This window comes from Acanthopagrus latus, chromosome 2, assembly GCF_904848185.1.
Source record: "Acanthopagrus latus isolate v.2019 chromosome 2, fAcaLat1.1, whole genome shotgun sequence".
Lineage (NCBI taxonomy): Eukaryota > Metazoa > Chordata > Actinopteri > Spariformes > Sparidae > Acanthopagrus > Acanthopagrus latus.
In genome coordinates, this window is record NC_051040.1 from 2,468,855 (window position 1) to 2,492,211 (window position 23,357).

A 23,357-nucleotide genomic window follows, 5' to 3' on the forward strand; every position below is an offset into this window, starting at 1 on the left:
ACAGTTACTGAGTTCCATGAAGTCATAAAGACAGTAGGAGCATATCTATGTTTAATACAGGAGGTTCTATATTATATTATATTATATTATATTATATTATATTATATTATATTATATTATATTATATTATATTATAGAACTTGAGAGAATGATGGAGACAGATTATTGTTATTATTACTATTAATAGTAGTTTCAGTATTATTATCTGATCATTAGAAGTGTTGTTGTTGTTGGTGGTGACGTAAAATATCAAAAAATAAATAAAAAGAGGGGTAACTATTCATGATAACATCATTTGTAACATTACTAAATCTGTACTTAATTAAGTCTTTGTTAATGATTATTTCCCTGCTAACAAAACATGCTTTATTAACAACTGTTAATGTTGATAAACATCATTTGCAACTTTATAATATTCATCCAAATAATGTTTACAGATGAACTAAACAGTATTTATCAACATTTACAAAGTATTATCAACATCAGTTGCCACGTCACAATAAACAAGTGCTTAATAAAGAGTTTGTAAAACATCTGATTGTTTGTATCTGATGTTTCATGTGATGATGAGATAAATAAGTCACGTTCCTCCAACCACTAATGACAAGCTGCTGATGAGGGTTGATATAGAGATAATCAGGTGACAGGTGTCAGTGTTTGCTCGTCCTCAGAGCAGAATGGGTTCATGGACAACTCTGAAAAAGTTAAACATTCCAGCTTTCTCCCAGCCTCGGCTAAGGGCGTTGCTTTCACAAATAAGGTTGCCATGAGATCATTAATCGTAAATAAGTAGGAATTTAAAAAGATTATAATTCATCAAGCGTACCTCACATAACATGTGAAGCATTCACAATATAAGAAGCACACTGTAACATTTGGCTTTGAAAAAGAGCTATGTGAGTTTATTTTACTTACTAACTTTACTACTAAGTACACAAGTAATTTCAAATAATTGAAATTATTACATCAGAAATAATACAAGATTGATCAATATTATCTTTTCATGTGACATGCAAATCATTACAGAAAAAAATGCTTCTTCTTTTTTTTTTTTAACCCGACTCAGATGTGAGAAAAATGGAACATCCTGCATCTTTGTCTTACTGTGTTCCAGCAAACTAAATACACAATGTCTGACAAGGACAAGACCACAAATGTCCATGATATGACTATCCAAACAGTACGATGTTCAGTGTTATCTTTTATTTGTAATTGCATCATCAACATAAACATTTTGATGGAGATTCCCACTCTGTTATTCTGTTATTCTTGTTTAAACTCATTGAGAAGATGTTGTTGCTTGTGTTATCAAGCTCTGACTTCTTTTTAACATTTTTGGAAACAACAAACCTGGAAACTAACAAACAATTCTCCCGTCGTGGAAAACCAAATTAAGTTTGATCATCTTGATGAAAGTCTTGGAAAAAATGTGCAATGTTTACCTCAAAGCACACTGTTCAAAACAGGGCAAAAAACATCTAATTTCTACATTATTTTAAACACACTATATTAAATCATGACAAGACAGCGACATCTTGTGGTGAGAGTGAAAAACTCCACAAACTCTTCAGTGCAGGCAGAGCTGCTCACTGGAGAACAAAGCTAAGAAAACTCATGAAACGTAACATTTCAGTTTGGGGCTTCTGTCTTGTTTGTACTTCTGTTAATCATTCAAGTCAGTAGGTGGCGCTGTGACGAAGCAGCTCCTCTGCTGCAGGAATGTACGGAGGTATTTACTTTTTGTTTTTTCCAGGACTTAAGTTTCGTTTCTGGCTCTCCACAGGCAACAGTCAGTTTAGGTGGGGTCGAGATAAATATGACCTGCTGATCATTAACAGTCGGATGAGCTGTGAGTATAAAAGTTTCGTTTAGTTTATTGAGATATTTTATCAGAATGTGTCTTTCTGGACGAAAACTGTGACGCCTTGTCAGTGTTTTCATCACATGTCTCAATCAGCTGCTCCTTCATCAGCATGCAGAGGAAGAAGAGGAGCTATTATAGTCTGTTTACCAGCTAGTTAGATAATAATAATTAAAAAAAAAGGGTAACTGGGAAGAATTATGGTGTATTTACTTTACATTTCATGGAGTATTTTGTGATTGAGGGACGCAGAATGGTGCTGAACATGATAAATGTGCAGTCAGAAATTAAGTAGGTATGTTATTTGTACATTTCCTGGTTTGTGAATATACAATAATACACACTATTTATTTATTTATTTATTTTACCATAAAATCCTGATTAAAACTATATTTAATAATCCATCGAGACAAAAAGCAGAAATGTTTCCTTCATTTAACATTGTTGCCAAACTGCATGTTTGCTGTAGAGTTTTGTTTTCCACTCAAAACCACGTTATCTCCAAATGTTGTGCTTTTGATTTGTTTCATGAAATGAAACGTCGTCGTGAGCTGAGACGATTCTCGTGTTTCTGAAGCCAAACAAACCTTTAACAAAGTCACTGAAAACGTTAGAATATTCAACTTTTCCCATCAATCATCTCCCCTCAGGGTGTTTCCAGTATGCAGAGAGGTTTCCAGCTGGGCCTGCTGCTCCTGGCTGTCCAGCTGTTCCAGGAGGGTTTGGGTAATATCCCAGCAGTCACTCTGTCTGTGCTGGGATTCAATGTGTATCTTTACATGTTCCCTGCTGCTCCGCTGATGAAGGTAATTCACCTGTGCAGCACAGAGTGACGGAGGGATGACGTATTTTGTAGGAAGTTAGCATCGCCCCAGACAGTCTGTGGGGTTATTGAATTGTTTATTGGCAAATCTTACCTGCCAATGAACCTGTTTGACTCTGACTACTTCTTGTCTCCTCTGGTTGCCTGGCAACTGGTCCAGTCCAAGTACTATGAGGTACAGGTTAATTTATTGTAAAGCTCATAAACGCCCTCATGCTACACATAACACAGAAGATATATACAGTTATTTATAAAGACATATTTTGGTTGTTTAGGTTTGAATGCATATATGTATATAAATGTACTCCACCATTGATAAAAGTATGAAGTGATTGTTATTGCTTATATTAGATCACTGTGATTGATGATCGTTACTTTCTCTCCATCCAATCGTCAGGCCTGTGTGAGCCTCCATTATGTGTACAAGGATAAAGAGTGGCGTCGCCTCTTCCTGTCCCCCCTGCACCACGTGGATGACTGGCACCTCTACTTCAACATGGCGTCCTTCCTCTGGAAAGGCATCAGGCTGGAGCGACGTCTGGGTGGAGGCTGGTTCCTCTACCTGCTGTCCGTCTTCTCTCTGCTCACCGGTCTGGTGTATCTCCTGCTGCAGGCAGCGCTGACGCAACTCATGGACGACCCTGATCCGTTGGTGAGAATGTTTGCCGCTCAAAGCAACGAGTGTGCTGTCGGCTTCTCAGGTACAAACGTGTTTGTTCTACGCTTTTATGTCTAGCAGGGGTCGACCGATATGGTTTTTCAGGGTTAATACTGATTATCAGAAATCAAGGAGACTGAAAAACGATTTTTGGGGCCGATATTCATTTGCATTAAAAAATGAAAAACTTTGAGTCACATTTTCAAACGACCTGTGATTAAATAAAAGTACAATTTACTAAAGTACAAGTTTGAGGTACTTTACATGAGTATTTCCATTTTCCTGTACTTTACACTCCCTCTTATTACTTGTTACTTATTACTACTGCAAATTCATATTATTCAGTGTTTACAGGCTGTGAGAGGATGCTGCATCAGAGCCAATGTAACACATTGTTTAAATTAGTTACATTTATCAGCAACCTGACAAAAATCTCTGATAAAACTCTGCTTGCAGGTGTCCTGTTTGCTCTGAAGGTGGTCTGTAACCATTACAACCCCGGAGGTGTGACATACCTGCTCCATTTTCGTGTGTCCAACCAATTCGCTAGCTGGGTGGAGCTGGTGCTGATCTACCTGATCCACCCTAAGTGAGATACGACACCAACTAATGATTAAAATTACCTGAAAACATAATGATTCTGTAATCTGGTCACACTTGAAATGAAACACATTAAATATTCTTGAAGATGTCACTGTGCAGATGAAATTCACTGCAGAGAGGACGGTGGTACTGAAGCCCAGAGGGGAACGTGAGGATTTGTTTCTGGTGAATCTTTATGGTGAAGTCTGATCAAACCCATTTTGTGGATCACCAGAGAAAACAAAAGTTCTCACTCGTCCCTCCGGGTTTCCGTAGAGTGGCGATTAACACAGAGACTTTAAAGAAAACAAGAACAAGAAAAGCAAAGAAAGTAATAAATCACTGGAGAAATAGTCTTATTTTCCGTTTGCAGTCATCTCTCTAAGTCACAGTGAATTGCGCTGATTATTATTCTGTAAAACGATATAACTCTGTATTTTTTGCTCGGCACTGTGCTCTTCAGGTCCTCCTTGATTGGCCACCTGGCAGGTATCCTGGTGGGTCTGTTGTTCACTCTGGGTCCTCTGAAGACCATCATGCAGACATGTGCAGGTCTGAGTGTGTGTGTATGTTGATTTCTTAAACAGTTCTGCATTAAAATGTCAACTAACCCTTTGTTATGTATTCAAACGAGAGAAATCTGTAAGTTTATTGAAGGTGACACTGAATGGTCGCCTGTCGCTGTAACGTCCAGGAGAGTCAGAGAGGAAGGAGGTCGGAGAACCAGACTGAACATAACAAAATTAAACTTTAAAACGTCAAAACCTCGTCTGTTAACAATTTCTGCCTCAATCACTTCTGACGATTAATTTACAGAGGTAGCTGTTTAACAATGAAGACAACAAGTCACATGATACCACGCTACATGTCCTTTTAGACAGAGGCAGGATCAGTTTTCTTCCTTCTATCACAACACAGACCCGTTCTTTGCCATTCATTTCATACATTATAACTTCATTTACACTGATTAATTCTAAACTAATTCATTCTCTCGTTTTAAAGAGTAAATAGAACGCTTTCCAGCTGGCCCCTGTCCTAGCGCTTTCCCTGTCACATTTCACTGTGACATCAGTATTTACTGCAGAATAACAGTTAAAACAAGAATGTTGTCCAGTTTAAATGTTTGATTATAATCCCTTAAATTGTGTACGCAGCCTCTGATCCAGATCTGTATACCTCTGAATGTAAACTGTGTCAAAGAGTCAGTGTGTGTTACCAAACTTGTAAAATTCACAAAAGTTCTCTGTTGTTTTCCCTCCACCAGAGATTGTGTCTTCAGAGGGAAATAACCTGCGACCAGGTTCATTCTTCAGCTATTCAGGTGCAGCAGCATTTAAGAAAACATCCCTATAGTGGGATATACAACATAAGATACACAGATTTTAAATTCTGACAGTTATTCAGTAACTTAAATCCACTGAGAGCAGCAAGAAGTGCTGAAGAGAAGTACATCAATCCATCCTTTATTTCTTACTGTTGCGTTAATGTGTATTTAATCTGAATGTATTGTCTGTATGTGTGTAAATGTGCGTGCGCAGGCTACAGTGGGACCAGACGGGATCACTCAGAAGCTCCACAGTATGAACAAACCAATGTGACGTCTGATTACAGAGAATCTGACATCGCAGGACTGACAGAGGAGGAGCAGATAGAGCTGGCGATCAGAAACAGCCTGAATATTCGAGGTATGAGAGACAAATGATGCAGTAAGTGTCCGATGTGTGCTTTAGCTTCAAGTTACTGTAAATAAGAGCTGAGTAAATCTTTGAAATATACAGATTTAGTAAGAATATCTGACGTTTTAGGAACACCCAGGCGGGAAGAAGCTGCACGTCGTCCTTCTGGTTTCCAGCCCACTGAGGAGGAGTTGAGACTTGAGGAGCTCCGGAGGAGTCGACTGAGGAGGTTTGACCCGGGAGTTTCCCAACAACGGAGCAGAAGGAGGCTGTAATGATGTCAGAATGATAAAACACTGAGCTCCAGTACATCCCAGCTGATATTTTCTATAAGTTATTATCGTATTCTGGTCTGTTGATGCTTCTTTCAGTTTTCAGGTGGCTGGTTTAGTTCCAGTATTATTTACAACAGCAGTAAACTTCTCTACATTTTGCCTCAGTTTTCTGCCTTTTGAGTAAAAGGGAACATCATAACACCTTTTCTCAGTTTTCTCAGGTCATGTCGCATCAATTTAAAAAATATTTGTGTATTACTACTGCAAACACGAACCTGATTTAGCCTTTTTTCCAGCAGGGAAATACTTTTTTAAATAATTCAAATGAAGTCAAAATGATACAACATGATAGAAAACATTTGCACTTAATTTGACATTAAATGAACTTGTGAAATAGAATTAGTTTTTAAAGTCTACATGTATTCAAAATACTTAAAGTGAACCTTTTAGGCTTGTTTTGTAAAAAAAAAAAAAAAAAATATATATATATATATATATATATATATATATATATATATATATATATATATATATATATATATAAAGGATTTTTATTTGTTTTTATTTGTATTTTCTCTTTTATTTTTCTTCATTTCTTGATACTTTGTTGACTATTTTTCAATATTGCCTGTATGTTGTTGTATAAAATCAAAACCTAATAAATAAATGTGTTTACAAAAAGAGACATATCAACAGGTTTCTGTGCTGTAGCTCACAGTTTAGTGTTAGTTTTAGTGCTTTAGAGAGGATGAGACTAGTGATATTCTATATATTAACTTTAATACTCCTGAACTCTTTCTATGACTCTGTGGTGGCATCAGCCATTTTCTATGGAGTAGTCTGCTGGAGCAGCAGCATCTCAGCAGCAGACAGGAGGAGACTTGATAAACTTATCAAGAAGTCCAGCTCCGTCCTGGGATGCCCTCTTGACTCAGTGCAGGAGGTGGGAGAGAGCAGGATGATGGACAATCTGTCATCGCTGCAGGTGCAGGAGTCCCACCTGCAGGACACTCTCTCAGCACTGGGCAGCTCCTTCAGCAACAGACTGATACACCCTCAGTGTGTGAAGGAGAGGCATCGCAGGTCCTTCCTGCTGCTGTCAGACTGTACAACCAGCACTGCTCCCAACTGGGAGACCTTTGGATTTTAAGGGTTAAAGGATTTCTGATGATTTATTTGTCAACAGTTGCTATTAAAAGACTGAAAACAGCAGTCTGTCAGTCTCTGTGTGTGTGTGTGTGTGTGTGTGTGTGTGATTCACATTGTACTGGAAGAGGCTGGGTCTACAGTAAAGCAGAGGGAATCAGAGCAGGCTCACCCTCACAGCTGTGCTCGTCCTCTCACAGGACATAGCCGTGATTGCAGACACACAAACACGAGCCGGGTCTGTTCTCGCAAGAGCCGTAGGGCTGGCAGAGGCTTCTGTCTGCACATTTATCTGTGTCTGAAAGGGAAATCACATGCTGCTCACACACAAGTATTTGTTTCAGTCCAAACACCATCTGAGACACAAACACATTTTTTTTAAAGAGCTTGAGAATGTAGTCATTGGATATATTCAGCTGTATTATAGCTTCCAGTTATTTCTCCCTATAAAAACTTTTTGCTTTGTGGAAACTTTTGGAACTGTTTTATCTTTCTTTCATTAATAATGTTTCTATTCCTGTTTATGTGATCTTACTCATTACCTTCTCTACTTCCTCCACTCTCGTGCCCTTAGGTCCTTTTCTCTTCCTATCTACCTCATCTGGCTTCATTTTCTCTTGTAAAGCACTGTGTAACATTGTTAAGAAAAGTGCTGTAAAGTTTCACATTATTACATTTGTTCAGACATTTCAAATATTTGCAGATGTGGTGTCAGTAGCATGTACTTTGCCGGTGATGATGCACAAATAAGTATAACAGTAACAGTACTCCCATAAGTTATAACAGTCACAGTTTAGTGTTTATTTTTGGATTGATGACTGAGTTTCCATCATGCAGGACATGGTGAATGAGTAAATGAGACTTCTACCCTGATTTTATTAGGGCCCGAGCAGGGAAACCTGCAAGGTAACTATTGTTTTTCGAACTTTCGACTTTTTTGTCCCAAATTATCACATTTTTCACTGCCTGAACATACTGCAAAACTCATTGAACTTGGAATATAGGCTGAATCTCGTGATACAGGCCACGCCCATTTCCACCTCTGTTTTTTTTTTCTCATCAACTGGCCAAGTGTCTTTTTCAAACTCCTCCGAGGCAATTTCACAGATTTGCACAAAACTTTGCCCACAGCAATATTTGTTTTTTTTTTGACAAAAAACTATCAAAAGAATTTTGATATTTCAAAGAATACTCAAGTTAATAAATGACAACTTCCTGCAGATTTTGTTTAAAGCAGGAAGTGTTACATATCTCCACACTGGTCAGTCCTAATGACATGAAACTCAGGTTACTACTTCCACATGAGCCCCTGAGGCTCTTTGCAAAATATCTGCAGATGACCACTAGGTGGCGGTCTTTAAATTTAAGTATTTCATATCTCCACATTGGTTGGTCCTTCTTTATAAGGATATTTCACAGACCATGTTGACTGTGCAAAAAAATGAGATACCACTTGAGGGGCCAAATGTGTTCCCACCTCAAGAAAGACAATGTCCTACATTTTACATACATTACTGTACAGCTACTACATACTACAGAATAAAGCCATATGAACAAGTAATTGAATTTTTCTTTCCAAGTTTTATTTTTTCATTTAAAAAAAAAAAAGAAATTGTGTGGGAACCGGAGCACCCGGAGAAAACCCACACAGGCATAGGGAAGGCGGCGTGTTAAAGGGATATTCCGGTGTAAGTTTAATCCATAGTCTAACACACCCTGACACTGAGTAAGACCCCACCTTGAGAGATCAAGTTAGCGGACCGCTAGTTTACGTAGTTTCAGCAACCTCGGAAATGACCGCACGATGACAGCACACTGCAGTGTACGCCTCCAACAAGAAACTGCCATCAAAAGGCCACAAACAATGATCAGAACAGCACTAAACTTCAGCAACAGTACAAACAGGGTCCCAGCACATAGTTTGAGGCATCCAACCTCTGCTAGCTTAGCCGGATTGCCATTGTAAAGTCAAAACAACTCACCACTCTCCTGCTGCAGCCACCTGTTGTGGCGAAGCCCGCCGTGTCAATTACCAAGTGCAGTTAGAAACAGGTAATCGACTTGTCGGGACTTCCCCACAACAGGAGGAGAGTTGTGAGTTGTGCTGACTTTACAGTAGCAATTCGGCTAAACCAGCGGAGGCTTGATGCCTCGAACTATGTGCTGAGACCCCATTTGTACTGTTGCTGAAGTTTGGTGCTGTTCTGAGCATCATTTGTGGCTTTCTGCTGGCAGTTTCTTGCTGGAGGCGTATACTGCAATGTATTGTTATCGTGCAGTCATTTCTGAGGTTGCGAAAACTACGTAAACTAGCGGTTGGCTAACTTGATCTCTCGGGGGGGGGTCTTGCTCTGTGTCACGATGTGTAAGACCATGGATTAAACTTACACCAGAATATCCACACAGACAGCACACATGTAGCTCGTCTAAAAGACACAGTATGGGAAGCATTTCTGATTAGCTCCTCGTACTATGTCTGCAAGAGTGTGCTGCTGTTTGGAGGTAACACTGATGTAGTGCCAACCCATGCCCGACCACAGATGACATGTGGTATCTACTGGCTGTCCACAGTAGAGATGTTATTGATGTTGATGTTCGATGGCGATTGTGACAGCTTGAGTTGTTGAAGCCATCTCACTTCTTCCACTTCTGTGGTTTCCTCAATCCTAGAAAGTGGCGGACTCTTTTCCAGGAAGACTTTTTTGGTTTGGCTGTGTGAGTCTCCTCGGAGACTTGAGTCACGTCTGGGGCCGGGGCAGTAGTGATGGACTCCTGCTCACACGCCTTCTCTTCGGGGATTTTGGTCACCTCCAGAAGTTCAGGGGCCGAAACAGTATCGATGGACTCCTGCTCGCACGACTTCTCCTTGGGGATGTTGGTCACCTCCAGAAGTTCGGGGGCTGAGGTAGTAGCAGTGGACTCCTGCTCGCACGGCTTCTCCTCCGGGATTTCAGCTTCCTTCAACGCCTTAAGCTCTGTGGAGAGGACAAGGCTGAGAGCGACCTGAACAGTAAGCTGAGTTTTCAGCTCCTCCAGTTGTCTCTCATAATGTTCCTCTTTCTCCAGGGTCTTTTGCTTGAGATTGTTGATTTCCTCTGTCATGCTGTGACGGAGGTCGTCCTGCTCAGCCTTCAAGTTGGTAATGACCTGCAAGTCTCTCAACACTGTGTCTGCGTGAGCCTTGACTTCTTTTTCAAACTCCCGCTGCAGACTTTCAGCCTGCTGTCTCACAGTGACGACTTCAGATTCATACTCTTGGCTGATTCTGTCCAGTTTGTCTTGGAGAAGGTTGTTCTTCTGCTGCTCCACCTGGAGCTCAGCAGTAAACTTGTCCTGGCTGGATGCTTGTGCTATTTCCAGCTCCTTGTGTTGTTGTTGAAGGAGTTTTCTTTGCTGGGCTTCGCCCTGAAGCTCGTGTTGTAGAGTCTCAACCTGCTGTCTGACTTCAATGACATCAGTCTCATACCTAACATAAGAATAGACAAGATGAGATTAGTAAAAGGATAAACATATTACACAGTAACTGTCATATGTATGCACATAATATATGCAATATATAATACTTACCTGAGTCTGAGCTCATTGTAGGAAACACTGATCTGATACAGTTCTTTCTGAAGAAGACTGTTCTTGTCCTTCTCCGCCTGGAGGTCAGCTTGATATTTCTCCTCATTGATTAAATGGGCAACCTTCAGCTCCTCGTAATCTTTATGAAGATCCTTCTTCTTCTTCTGTCTGGTGTTGTCCCTCACCTGAGTAGCTATCTTTGCGCTGCTGAGAGTTGCATCATCGCTGTACTTTCTCAGCCGCTCCAGCTCTCTGGTGGTCTCTTTACCCCGATTGATGTACATTTCTTTCAGGGTTTTCTGCTTTTTCAGCTGCTCTCTGGTGTTTTCGAGCTCTTGGATAAGTCTCTCCCGAGACATGTCTGTGGGGCGCTCGCAAGAGTTCTCCATTTCGGTCGGCTGGTATTTTCTGTCTCAGAAAAATACTGTTTTCTCTGATAAACAAATACCGTCACCTTGTTCCTCACTTTGCTTTCTCACGATAACACGGATGTGTCTGCGTTCGATGAAAGATCGGACTGAAGAAGTGTTGTCCTGCAAACCTGCTCTTAATATTGGCACGGAATGGAATGTTGCTGTGGAGGTTCTATTTGGCTTTGATTGTTTTGCTTTGATCACCACACACACACACACACACACACACACACACATACACACACACACACATGCACGCGCGTGCACACACACACACACACATATACACAAACATAACATCAACAAAATGGTGTCTCAATTTAAAGTAATTATACTTTTCTTGGTAATTGTGTTGTTGTTGTTTTTTTAACATCTCTGTACCCATCATGTTAATGCATGATTACTCATTATCCTCTACATTCTTTCTTAATCACCCACCACCATGAAAAGAGACACGTTTCCACACCAGATAAAGGTCTTTTAACACAACCGTACATGTGGCACTTATGAAACCATTGCAGATCTGAGACCTACTAAACTGTAGTCATATTTCCTAAATGTTTCAAGACACAAATGTTGTTGACATAGAATACTTTTAAATAAAAATAAATTACTACAGACCAGTTGCTATAGCTAGAATACTAACTAAAGTGTTAGAACAGATCTTGCTTGATAGGTTTGAATATAACTACTGACAACCAGTTTGGATTCAAAGCTAAGCAAGGCACTGACTTGTGTATTTATGCTTTAAAAAGAACTCCAACTATAAAAGGCATATCAACAATCTCAATCAACAATCTCAATATAAAGATTTGCTGTTCATTCTTGCACTATATCATGTAAATATGTATATCCATCAGTTCAATTCTATTTTCTTTCCTTTTTAATTATATTGTCTATTTTGCCATTGCTCTGTTCTTGTAACATTCTGACGCTGCTGCGACAAACACATTTCCCCGTCTGAGAGACATTAAAGGATTTCTGATTAACCTCTTAAGCCCCAAGCCAATTTTCTAGGGTTAGGGTGATTCACGAAGTTTGATGTTTAGTTGTTTATTTGAGCAGTGTTTGGGCTGTGTTTGGGTCATAAAAACATGTTTTTGACACATTGTATTCCAGCTTCGTCTGTTAAATTTGATATAAAATATGACAATATTCTTTCATAATTAGTGCAGTAGTGGCTCTGTGGTTGTTCTGCATGTCTTAAGGGTTAGGGTTAGGGTTTTAAGGGTTCATGGATTTCTGATGTTTTATATGTCAACAACTGCTATTAAAAGACTGAAAACAGCTGTCTGTCAGTCTCTCTTTGTGTGTGTGTGTGTGTGTGTGTGTGTGTGTGTGTGTGTGTGTGTGTGTGTGTGTGTGTGTGTGTGTGTGGTGTGTGTGCGATTCACATTGTACTGGAAGAGGCTGAAGAGGTCGTGGTGATCTGGACTTGACCGAAATAACAACTTACTTACTCTTACTTTGAAAGCACACCGGATGTAACTAGTTGTGATGTGCAGTTACAGTCCAGAGCGCCACGCGCCCTCTAGTGGTCAGGTTGAAAACTGCAAAATATCTAATTAGATTTCCGGTGAAAACTTCAAAGTAAAGGGAGAAAAACTGAATCCATGAAATTAGTTACAGATATCAACTGATCTACAGTATTAATTTACACGTTGTCAACCAATTAAAGGTGCACTATGTAGTTTCGGAGAGGAAATGTTAGTAACATATTAGTAACACTAATATTGTAACATTTGATTTGTTATTATTTTTTGCAGATTGAGATTTGACTAATAATACAAAACAAATCAATTGCCCAAGCACTGAGTTAAAATGACCTCCACTTCAAACCTGTCATCATGTTAAAATGCTGCTAACATGTTAAGGCATCATTGATGAGGATCAGATTGATTGATGAGGATAGATTATTTAACTGAATTTGTTTCTTGTAGAGTTGCCACTGATGTTTCTAAAACTTTGTAAATGATTAATACATACTGTGTAGTTCATCTGTAAACATCATGTAGATGATATTATAAAGTTGCCTGATGAACTTGACAAATGATGCATGAACAATCTCATTCTTTATCAGCAGTGAAATAATTATTAACTAAAGTTTAATTAATTATACATTTAATGTTCATTAATGATGGTTATTATAAAGTGTTACCTATTGATCAAACTATCATTCATATGGAAAAAAAACTGATTAGAAATGACAAATATAATCAGGTTAAAAAGAGCTTTTATCATTTTAAATATACTTGGAACATTTTACTGTTTTAATTGATTTAATTGTATTTCAAAAATTACATTTCAAAATAAAATTTTTAGCATTTTTTTACTCTGTATTAGTCATTTTAATGTCTGCAATAAATACAGTTGTCTAATTACACATTACTTTTGTCAGCCGGTCAAGCTCAATGTTTCTTATGTTTTACTGATGCAGTAAGTAAGCAAAGCAAACTAACACGTGTCACACATGTCTGATTACATGTTACAAGAAATAATGCAAATAATGAAGATTGTCAGGAGCCATGGTGTAACAGCAGGTCACTAGTTTGTGGACTTCTGTTCAGATGAATCTTGCAGTAAACTCAAGTTAAAACCTTTAATGTGTCTAAAAGTCATTTCACAACATGTGTCCGATCTTTTGATTAGATTCCTTGGTACAGAGCCGAATGCGTCAAAGTTTCCTGTGATGGTGAGATAAAGAAGTCACCTCCCTCCAGCCACTAATGACAAGCTGCTGATGAGGGTTAATATAGAGATAATCAGGTGAGAGGTGTCAGTGTTTGCTCGTCCTCAGAGCAGAATGGCTGCAGTCGCAGAGCTCTCCTTCCTGCTGTTTGCTCTCATCAACAACATTCATGCAGAAGAACGTATCTTCATCAGAAAGGAATCAGACTCTTTCACCTACAGCCTCCCCGAGGACTCCGACTCCTGCCTGATCTCCAGATTTGTTGGTGAGGAGAAGCTCGTCCTGTGGAATACCTCTGCCCTCTGGTCCCAGAACTCCGCAGTACCTGAAGACTTGAAACAACGACTGTCAGTTGTCACCAGCAACAGTATTTCTTTTTACATGATCCAGAACCTGACCCACTCAGACTCCGGCCAGTACCAACAGGAGTGTTGGGGCAACGTGATGTATAAGAAAAATTTCACTATTATTGTTTGTAGTACGAAAAATGGATACAATTCTATTAAAGTCAGAGCTGGAGAAACAGTGGACCTGCCATGTGAGGGAGCAGCTGACAATCTGGACATCCAGTGGCTCAAGAGTTCTTCTGGATATTGGAAAAAAATCTGGACAAGAGTTTTTGAGGACAGTGTAACATCGGTGATGGACAATGTTGAAGGAAGATCCCAAGTGGTGAAAACCTCATCAGGACTTCGTATTTACAACCTCATGCTTACAAAGTTCAGTTATTACGCCTGTCTGGTGATGAACCAACAGCAGTGTGTCAGCAGTCAGATTGTATATTTAGACCTACTATCAGAGTGGATCCTCCACACAGTGGGAGAGACAGCTGTGTTACAGTGTCCTGCTGCTGAGTTCACTGACAACCAGCCTCCACTTTGGAAAAAGTATGATAAGAACGACTACACGTCAGAGGTTGGAAAAAACTACTCACTGGTGCTTTCATCACTTCAGTTAAATCACTCAGGTAATTACGATTGTAAAATCTACAACCATGTTCAAATGTATCACCTGGTGGTGTGCCCCAAATCTGGCCCACCTACTGTCGAGCTCTTCTCAGAAGGAGACAACGTCACTTTCAGATGCAGAGGTCGGACAGAGGGTAGCTGGCACCACTGGTTCATCAAGTCAAACCAAACAGAAGACAGACTCTTGTATTTATATGATTTAACACCTGATTCTGATCTGAAGAGCAGACTGAGCAGATTTAGAGATGATGGCTTGTTGACTCTCTCTAATGTCTTACTGGAAGACACAGGAGAGTACTGGTGTGTTGTGATGGGACCAGATGGACTTTGTGTGTCATTGTCCAGAACTGTTCTGAAGTCCAGAGAGCCCTCTGGGATGGACTTCACCCTCTACACGGTGAGGTCCTCACTGCTCCCTGGTCTGCTGGTGATCCTCTGTGTTGTTGTGGTGGCTGTGAACCAGAGGACCAGGAGAGGAGAGCAGCGTCCAGCTCAGACAGACACTTAATAAACAAACTGTATGTTCATACTTACTCATCATCATGGTTTATCACCTGTTGTACATGTAGGTACTCATTTCATCTTTGATACAGGAGGTTCTATATTATATATTATGATATTATATGATATTACATTATATTATATGATATATGATATGATATGATATGATATGATATGATATGATATGATATGATATGATATTATATTATATTATATTATATTATATTATATTATATTATATTATATTATATTATATGTTGATGGTTAAACTTGAGAGAAAGATGGAGACAGGTTATTGTTATTATAATTACTAATAATAGTAGTTGTAGTATTATTATCAGACTAGTAGACATTTTCTTGTTGTCCTGTTGTTGTTAAGTATGTAAGTTAAAATAGATAAAAAGAGGGGTAACACTTCATAATAACATTGTATAAAAAAATATTAAATCAAATTAAATTGTCGCAATAAATAAAACTAAATGTGATAATGTTATTGATATTGATAGCATGGGAATAAATAGCTGACAGTTGTAATATTAATAATGATAATAACAGAAATACTAATTATAGTTTTAAGGATGTATATTGATGTATAGTGAGTATATAGAAGTAATCTTTGAACTTTCCACTGAAGGTGTATTTTTTAATCTTTTTACTTAAAATTAAATCTTGTTCTGATGATTTTGTTTTTTAACTGTATGTGAAGGAATCTGAGTTGGCTTTTATGCATTTATATATATAATAACTGTATCTTGTAGTGTTGTTAGTGCTGTATAACTGTTATTATACTTCGGTCTGTATCAGTCATCTGTATAAATGATCAATACATGTTGATACCCAGTTTTTACTGTGTTGATTGTTACTTCTGACTGTAATTATTATAAGTAACTCATCTCTCAGTGTGCAAAATATTTCTTAAAGTCAGATTTACTCCGTTCATATCATAGTTTTTATCAGTGCCTGTAGTGTTTTGAACGGCAGCGTGTTGCCGCTACAATACAAAAAGAAAAACAGTTCAGTATCATGTTATAATGTGAAAAGTTTATTGTTGTAATAAAAATGTTGTTTTAACATGACAATGTAAAATATCTTTAATAACATTAAAATATCTTGTCATTGCTTATCCCTTTCCATGGGGTCATGGGGTGTTGCTGCTGGAGCCAATCCCAGCCTTGTCTCAGGGCGAGGGCAGGGTACTTGGACAAGTCGCCAGCTCATCACAGGGCCTTACTGATGAGCACTGTGGGGACCTTTTGATCACTAGTCGACCGGCTCTGCCCGCTGAGCTACAGCCGCCCCATTAAAATATCTTATTACATGAAATGTTTTATAACAGTAAGTTATCACATTTCAACAAGAAGTGTTTGCTGTTATAATGTGATCAGTTTGTATCTCATAATATGAAAATGTCTGTTTATCATGTAAAGAGCTGTTATCATTTTAAATATTCTTGGAACATTTTACTGTTTTTATTATGTTCAATAAATTGTATTTCAAAATGAATGAAAATGTATCTTGCTGCATTTTATTACTCTCTATCAGTCATTTTAATGTCTACAATAAATATTGATTTCTGAATGCTCATATAAGAGTGACAGAAGTTGTGTGAACAGGTCTGATAGCAGCTTCAGTCGAGGAAAAAGCAGAAAATATCAGTAAACTGGATTATAGCTCCCAAACTTTTATTACAAGCGTCAACATTTAAACTTTAACATCCATCTCACCAGGACGGATTAAATCCCTCATCACTAACATCTCCTGTGATAAACACACAGGTCCTGATGAGGGAAACACTTTGAAAACCAAAATATGACAGAATATTATAGTGATTATTTAAGGGAGCTGTCTGTCTGAGTGTGTTTATTTCTCCTCATTAATCTGCTGCATGTTGTTTGTGGATCTGATGGAGACACATAAGAACACAACCACATGCATCTGTTATCACTCATCTAAACATATGAATATATACAGTCAGTGTACTTAAAGGATGTGATCCCATGACAGCATCCACACACCAGTCACTGATCCACTAACTGGTTTCAGCTTGGACCAGTCTGAACTGGTTTCACAGACTTGTTTGCTGCTCAAAGCGATTCTGTTTTGCCTCGTAAATAACTATTCTAACATTACCGTCCAACGTGCTGAAGCGCACAAACCTTAAAAAGAATCGGAGAGGGAAGAGAAGAAACGGCAGGATGAAAAAGAGTAAGAGAAGCAGCGATACCAGGTCGAGGAGGAGGAAAAGTGGGGAGCTCGGTCACTTCCGCACCATGTGAGCTACCGGGGCTGAAGCTAATTTGCTCCCGATTGGACCCCGCATCCTCCGGGACAGAGCAGCAGCAGCAGCCCGGCACAGCGAGGCTCTGATCACAGGAGGAAGTGAGATTGATCGGTACAGAGCGAGACAGAGGCCTGGAGGAGGCAGCAGCTGCTCGGGGCGTTCAGCGGAGCCTCTCAGCGGCTGAAGGCGCAGACAGTCCCCGACAGAGAGCGCGGACCTGCCGCCAGCATGACTGCAGACGTGGCGGTGTCTCTGGTGCTGCTCGCGGGGATCGTCGCGCTGAGCGACGCGACCCGCAGGTTGCTGACCAGGGCCCTCGCGGACACCAGGCTCTCCGTGTACGCGGTGGAGCTCGTGTCCACCTTCCAGCTGTGCTGCTGCACGCACGAGCTCAGGCTGCTGTCCGAGGTGGGCGGGATCGAGCCTCGACTCGCGCTCACCTTAACGTACCTGGCAGCCGTGATCCATGGGCTCACCTTCAGCGGGGCCATCGGCAACCCCTCCGGTGCGCTGGAGCACGCGTACCACGCGAGGCTTTCGGGCTGGTGCGCCCTGCGGCGGATCGCGTGCCAGTTCGCTGCGGCCGCCGCCGCGCGAGCCGCTGTACCTGTGATCTGGGGTTTGGGTTTGTCGGGACTGCACGCGCGCCATAAGCTCCTCGGTTACCGGTGCGTCAGCCCCATTCACGCGCCACTGACCAAGGCCGCCGCAGTGGAGCTCGCGTGCGCCTTTGCGGTTCAGACTGCTATCACGCACACGCGATCGGTGGAGGAGAAATACCGCGTGCACGCGGTGGCTGCAGCGATCGCAACAGTGGTGTACGCAGGTAGGACTGCTCTGTGTTGTTTGTGATGACGTCATGTGAAGCCTTGATCTGGTGACAGTAATAACCACCGTTAATTAATGTTGTTGTAGAGTCAATTAAAAGTCAGGAGGAGCTCTGTGTAGTTTTAGAGCAGAATCTTAATATTTACAATATTAATGAGGTAATAATACAAACTCAGGAAAAGAAGGTCCCCAGAACTCTGAAGCTAGAGAGGTGGCAGGGTCCGCCACATATAAACAGGGTAAAACAGTCTAAACTGTGTTGTCTGATTATTTAGATTGTTTTGGCGGAAGAAATGCGAGCCAATGGAGATCTTTCTCTTCTCATTACAGCTGCAGTCTGGAGTTTTGAGAATAAAATGGACTTAGTGAGAATATCAGAAGGAGCACAGCTCCCAGGTCGGTCCCTCTGCCTCTCTGCCTTCTAAGCTCCTCCCACAGAGGAGGAGCCTGCTGTGCGCGAGCAGGCTTGTAACCATGGTAACAGAGGACGCCAGATAACCAAGATGGCGCATTCAAAATAACAACAACAAGATGAGCCCTGATCTGTTCTATTTCTGATCAATACAACTAAATTACAATGACGAGTTCCTCATGCAGAGTCACTGCAGATATCCAGAGTAACAAACACTATTCCTCTCTTCGCTGTAGACGAAGTTACCAGCTAATCATCACCCAGCGCAGCATTTTTTCTCTGAAGCAATTCAACCACTTCAGAGCGCCCTGAACACAAACTAATCTTACTATAACTGCCCGGTGGTCGTTTAAAGACACTTTTACTAACCAGTAGCCATAAACACAAAGCTAAACACCGCAGTTAGCATACAGGCTAACAAGCTAGATTTAGCAACAAGCTATGTAGCTCAACTGCAACATCGTATGCCGATATGCGCTGTTGTCAGTATTACTGTAACTACCGCCATCACAGCCTTGTGGTTAAAACTTAGAATGAAACATTTGTCAATCAGCAGTCCTTACCTGTCCAGCAGAAAAGCCACTAACTCTGTGTCGCTCTTGAGTCCTTACAAATCCCACAGCTCCCCCTGCTCAAAAAAACAGCATAGACCAGCACCAAAACACAACATAAGCTGGCGACCACCATAGCAAGACCAGCATATGTTGTGTTTTGGTGCTGGTCTGTGCTGTTTTTTTTATCAGCAGGGCCTCCACCTCTGAAATGACGCTCCGATATTTAGCCTGGTATTCAGTAATAATAACCGTCATTATGTTATTATAGAGTTAATTTAACGTCAGGAGGAGCTCTGTGTAGTTTTAGAAAAGACATTTAAACTCGGAATCTTAATATTTACAATATTAATGCGGTAATGATACAAACTCAGGGAGGGTCCCCAGAACTCTGAAGCTAGAAAGGTGGCAGGGTCCGCCACATATAAACAAGGTAAAACAGTATCAGATGTCTTCTGTTTGTGATGGAGACTGCGTGAAATAACTGCAGCTAATTTATGGAAATGGAACGTGACACTGCTGCCCTGAGGAATGACAGTAAGATGACTTTCTGCAACACCCATCTGACTGTCAATATACAAACTGGGTAGAAACAGTGTTTGTGATGTGCATCAGTGTTGCAACATCCTCCTTCTCAGAACTCACTATCTGAAGACTTGTGACTGCTGACAGAAGGTTTCCTGGAAACATAGTGTTGCTGTCCAATCAAACCCACTGATCTCCAAAATGTGAACGTTTCATAAGTTAAGAAAGTTTATCAGCGACTAATCAGAAACCATCCGGCTCTCATTTCTTTCCTCACCCCTGGCCCTAATACTCCTCCGTATACAGCAGCCATGTTTTCAGCTTTGTGGAGATGCATTTTTCAGGTGATTCATTGAGTTTGTTAAAGGTTTGTTTGGCTTCAGAAATACGAGAACCGTCTCAGCTCATAACGGAGCGCTCCCTCCTTCAGTTTTATCACACAAAAACACCACATTTGGAGATTACGTGGTTTTGACTGGACAGACGATATATTTCTTCTGACCTGCATTCAAACATAAACATCCACCTGTAACAGTTGAAGCTGTGGTACAATCTGACCAATCACAGCTCTGTTAACTGGTGTCAGAAGTCTGTTGTTAGTCATTTTTTGACAGGATGATAAAATAAATGAGTGTGTGTGTGTGTGTGTGTGTGTGTGTGTGTGTGTGTGTGTGTGTGTGCGTGCGTGCGTGCGTGTGTGTGTGCGTGCGTGTGCATGTGTGTGTGTCTGCAGGTGGCAGTGTGACAGGAGCAGTGTTCAACCCGGCGCTGGCCTTCTCCACACAGTTCCCCTGCAGTGGACACTCCTTCCTGGAGTACTGCCTGGTCTACTGGCTGGGCCCTCTGCTGGGTGAGACCCTCTGTTGTTCACTGATATCAAGTCTTAAAACACTGATGTTAAGTTTCATAAAAAACCACAGTAGATCTGCTTTATGTCATGTTTAGAGTTATTTCAGTTTAGAGACAGTTAAACAAAATGTCTCTATCTTGATTCTAGTTTCTTGGAAATGTTCACTTCTACATGACTCTATGATCTCAGTGTTGTTCATCATAATTTATCTGCATTCCTGCGTCTAACATACGAACACAGATCCAGGTTTGTGTTTTCCGTTCAACATGTTGAAGGTGTTAAAACAAATCTGAGAAGCTGCTTAAAGGTCAAGTTGTCGTGTCTCATTTGAACATGTGCTCTCTCACTCTGATGGCAGCCAGGACAAGAACATCAGATATCTTCCTAAAGTTCAGAAATGACATTTAATTGTTCTGTCATTAAAGATTACAGATGTATATCTGGGTTCAAGCCACGAGTAGGATTTAGCTCAGGTCCTGCTACACTGTGAGGAAGTTTTAGTCCTCCCTCTTAAACTACTTTGTTGAGGAGTTTAGTTCAAACACAGACGATAATGAATCACTTGTGCTCAGTTGGACAAAAACAAAGCAAAAGAACATAATTAAACCAATAATTTGATGCCTCTGAAACAGAGTAACATCTTTTCCACAAACAAATTAACAAAGATTTTCAACAGAATGTGAAGAAATGACGAGATGTACTGAACTGCAGAGAGTTCTGAAGAGTGTGAGCAACTCGAGCTGCAGAAACGTTATATTGTGTAAAGCTGAATGTTTGTCTTAATTTCTTCTTCTACATTCTTGCTGTTGCAGGTACGATGGGCTCAGTGCTGCTGTTTGACAAACTCGTCCCTCTGCTGTGGAGAAAATCACCGTCTCTCCAGCTCCCCCTGGAGACCAAGAAGAGTGCATGAGGAGGAGGCATCACCAGGCGACACATGTGGAAGTCCTGAGGGACTTTTAAAGGGACAGTTCACCTTAAAATCAAAAAAGCTAATTTTTCCTCATACTTGTGGTGCTAAGTATCCATCTAGATTGTTTTGGTGTGATGACAGTCGGCCTTCTCTTGGCTTGTTGAGCTCAAACCACCACGAGAATTAAATGTTTTGAATTGGGGTGAACTGTTCCTTTAACCTGCTGCTGAGTCCAGTCATCAGACGCTGGCAGGAGAAGACAAACGCTGACATGCACTTTTTATGTTCAGCCTGACACAAACGGACTGTGAGTTCACCTCAAGAGCACACGTCAGAAGAGAAAACTCAAGACTGTAGTTTAGTTGATTTTTTTTAGAGCTCATTAACAGAACATAAAAATGTAGTTTTGACTTTACGAGCAGGTTGGTCGAACGCTAAAAATCATTCCTTTAACTTCAGTTTACACTCATCTGATTTAAAACCTTTAGAAACCTCAACACTCTTTTTTTTTGAGCTGGTATCACTTTTATGACTGTGAAAATATCAAATATCTGTCACTGGAATATCAACAGTTGTGTCTTATTTTGTGTGTGCATGATGTTCAGATTACAGCATGACATGAAATCATAACTGATTTTTAAGACACATTTAACGTTTATTCAGTTGTTTCTGGGAATTCGAGCACAGTTACTGTAGCTGCACTAATTTAAACTGAGCACAGTTTTTGTTTTTGTGTGATAAAACCATTTGATAAGCTAATTCACTAATTAATCAGCTCGCATTTCTCTTCCAACAACATTCCAGAGTCGAGCACAGAATCAGACTTGTACTGTACACAGATGTAACTGTGACTTCTCAGTGAACTGGACGCAGATTAAACTGTGTGATCACCGATTCTGAAATAAGATTGTTCAATTGTTTTTTTGTCTAAATGAAGCTCCATGGGGGTGAAACAATTATTTGACTTGCTGATTGTTTTGTTTTTTGTTTTTTCTGCTGTTTCATGTTTTTTTTAAATTTGAGGATTTGCAGCTTTTTTGTTTTCTGAATGGAACATTTTCTGTGTTTTGGATTTTTGGTCTGATGAAAAAGTCAAATATTGGCCAAATATTTAATTTGAAATTAGAAACAATTAAACTATCAATCAGTTCTTTTAGGAACAAAACTATCTACTTTTTACACAAATTAAAGCTATAAACTTTTAATCTTTTTTAAAAGACAATTAAGATTTAGGATTAAAGTTTTAATTTTTGTGAAAAATCAGCTGTTAAAACTATTAATAATTTTATAAATAGGAATTCAAACTATAAACTAAACTATTAATCAACTGGCCTTAAGAACGATTTTTAAAAGAAAATTAAAATGAAATACTAAATAAAAAACGTAGTTTAGTTGTAGTTTCCAATAAAAATTAATTCGTTTTTCACAGAAATTAAACAACTAACTTTTATATAAATGAAACTAAACAATTAATCTTTTTATTAGAAAATTAAAATCAAGACTAAACTCGATTATTTACATAGAAATGAAAACTTTAAAGTATTGATCGTTTTTATACATACATATACATCTACAGATTTAAAAACATGTCTGTAGAAGTTAAAGCTATAAAGTACTGATGGATTCAAAACTAGAAAATTAAAATGATAGACTAAACTATTTATCAATCACTATAAAATAATTGAAAGATTAATCCATGAAAAATGTAATTAGTTGCAGCTGTAGTGACATTAAACAATAAAGTAGATTATCACATGGTTCTTTTGTCTTTTCTGTCAGAAAAAACAACATAATCATTAATTTTGTATTAAATTCTCTGAAGTGAAGCTTTTAAATCA

General features: G+C 39.7%; 3 protein-coding genes across 4 annotated transcripts; 2 read left to right on the forward strand and 1 right to left on the reverse strand.

Annotated features, from left to right (window-relative positions):
* The first annotated feature begins 1,736 nt into the window (after positions 1 to 1,736).
* On the forward strand, positions 1,737 to 6,354 carry LOC119030754 (rhomboid-related protein 4-like). Of its 2 annotated transcripts, XM_037118577.1 has the most exons (8): positions 1,737 to 1,849; positions 2,512 to 2,667; positions 3,082 to 3,385; positions 3,799 to 3,931; positions 4,388 to 4,476; positions 5,189 to 5,245; positions 5,463 to 5,609; positions 5,730 to 6,354. In XM_037118577.1, exons 2-8 carry the CDS (start codon positions 2,524 to 2,526, stop codon positions 5,873 to 5,875), a joined length of 1,020 nt encoding a protein of 339 aa, XP_036974472.1. In that variant the 5' UTR covers positions 1,737 to 1,849; positions 2,512 to 2,523; the 3' UTR covers positions 5,876 to 6,354. The 2 variants fall into 2 exon arrangements, with proteins under 2 accessions (XP_036974472.1, XP_036974482.1); XM_037118587.1 differs by lacking the exons at positions 1,737 to 1,849; positions 2,512 to 2,667 and adding an exon at positions 2,676 to 2,859.
* A 2,854-nt stretch (positions 6,355 to 9,208) lies between these two features.
* On the reverse strand, positions 9,209 to 11,129 carry LOC119030742 (interactor of constitutive active ROPs 2, chloroplastic-like). The gene is made up of 2 exons (XM_037118567.1): positions 10,589 to 11,129; positions 9,209 to 10,487 (listed from the first exon to the last, which is right to left on the reverse strand). Exons 1-2 carry the CDS (start codon positions 10,975 to 10,977, stop codon positions 9,656 to 9,658), a joined length of 1,221 nt encoding a protein of 406 aa, XP_036974462.1. The 5' UTR covers positions 10,978 to 11,129; the 3' UTR covers positions 9,209 to 9,655.
* A 5,125-nt stretch (positions 11,130 to 16,254) lies between these two features.
* aqp11 (aquaporin 11) lies at positions 16,255 to 22,426 on the forward strand. The gene is made up of 3 exons (XM_037118597.1): positions 16,255 to 18,266; positions 20,490 to 20,606; positions 21,419 to 22,426. Exons 1-3 carry the CDS (start codon positions 17,669 to 17,671, stop codon positions 21,517 to 21,519), a joined length of 816 nt encoding a protein of 271 aa, XP_036974492.1. The 5' UTR covers positions 16,255 to 17,668; the 3' UTR covers positions 21,520 to 22,426.
* The last annotated feature ends 931 nt before the right edge of the window (positions 22,427 to 23,357 follow it).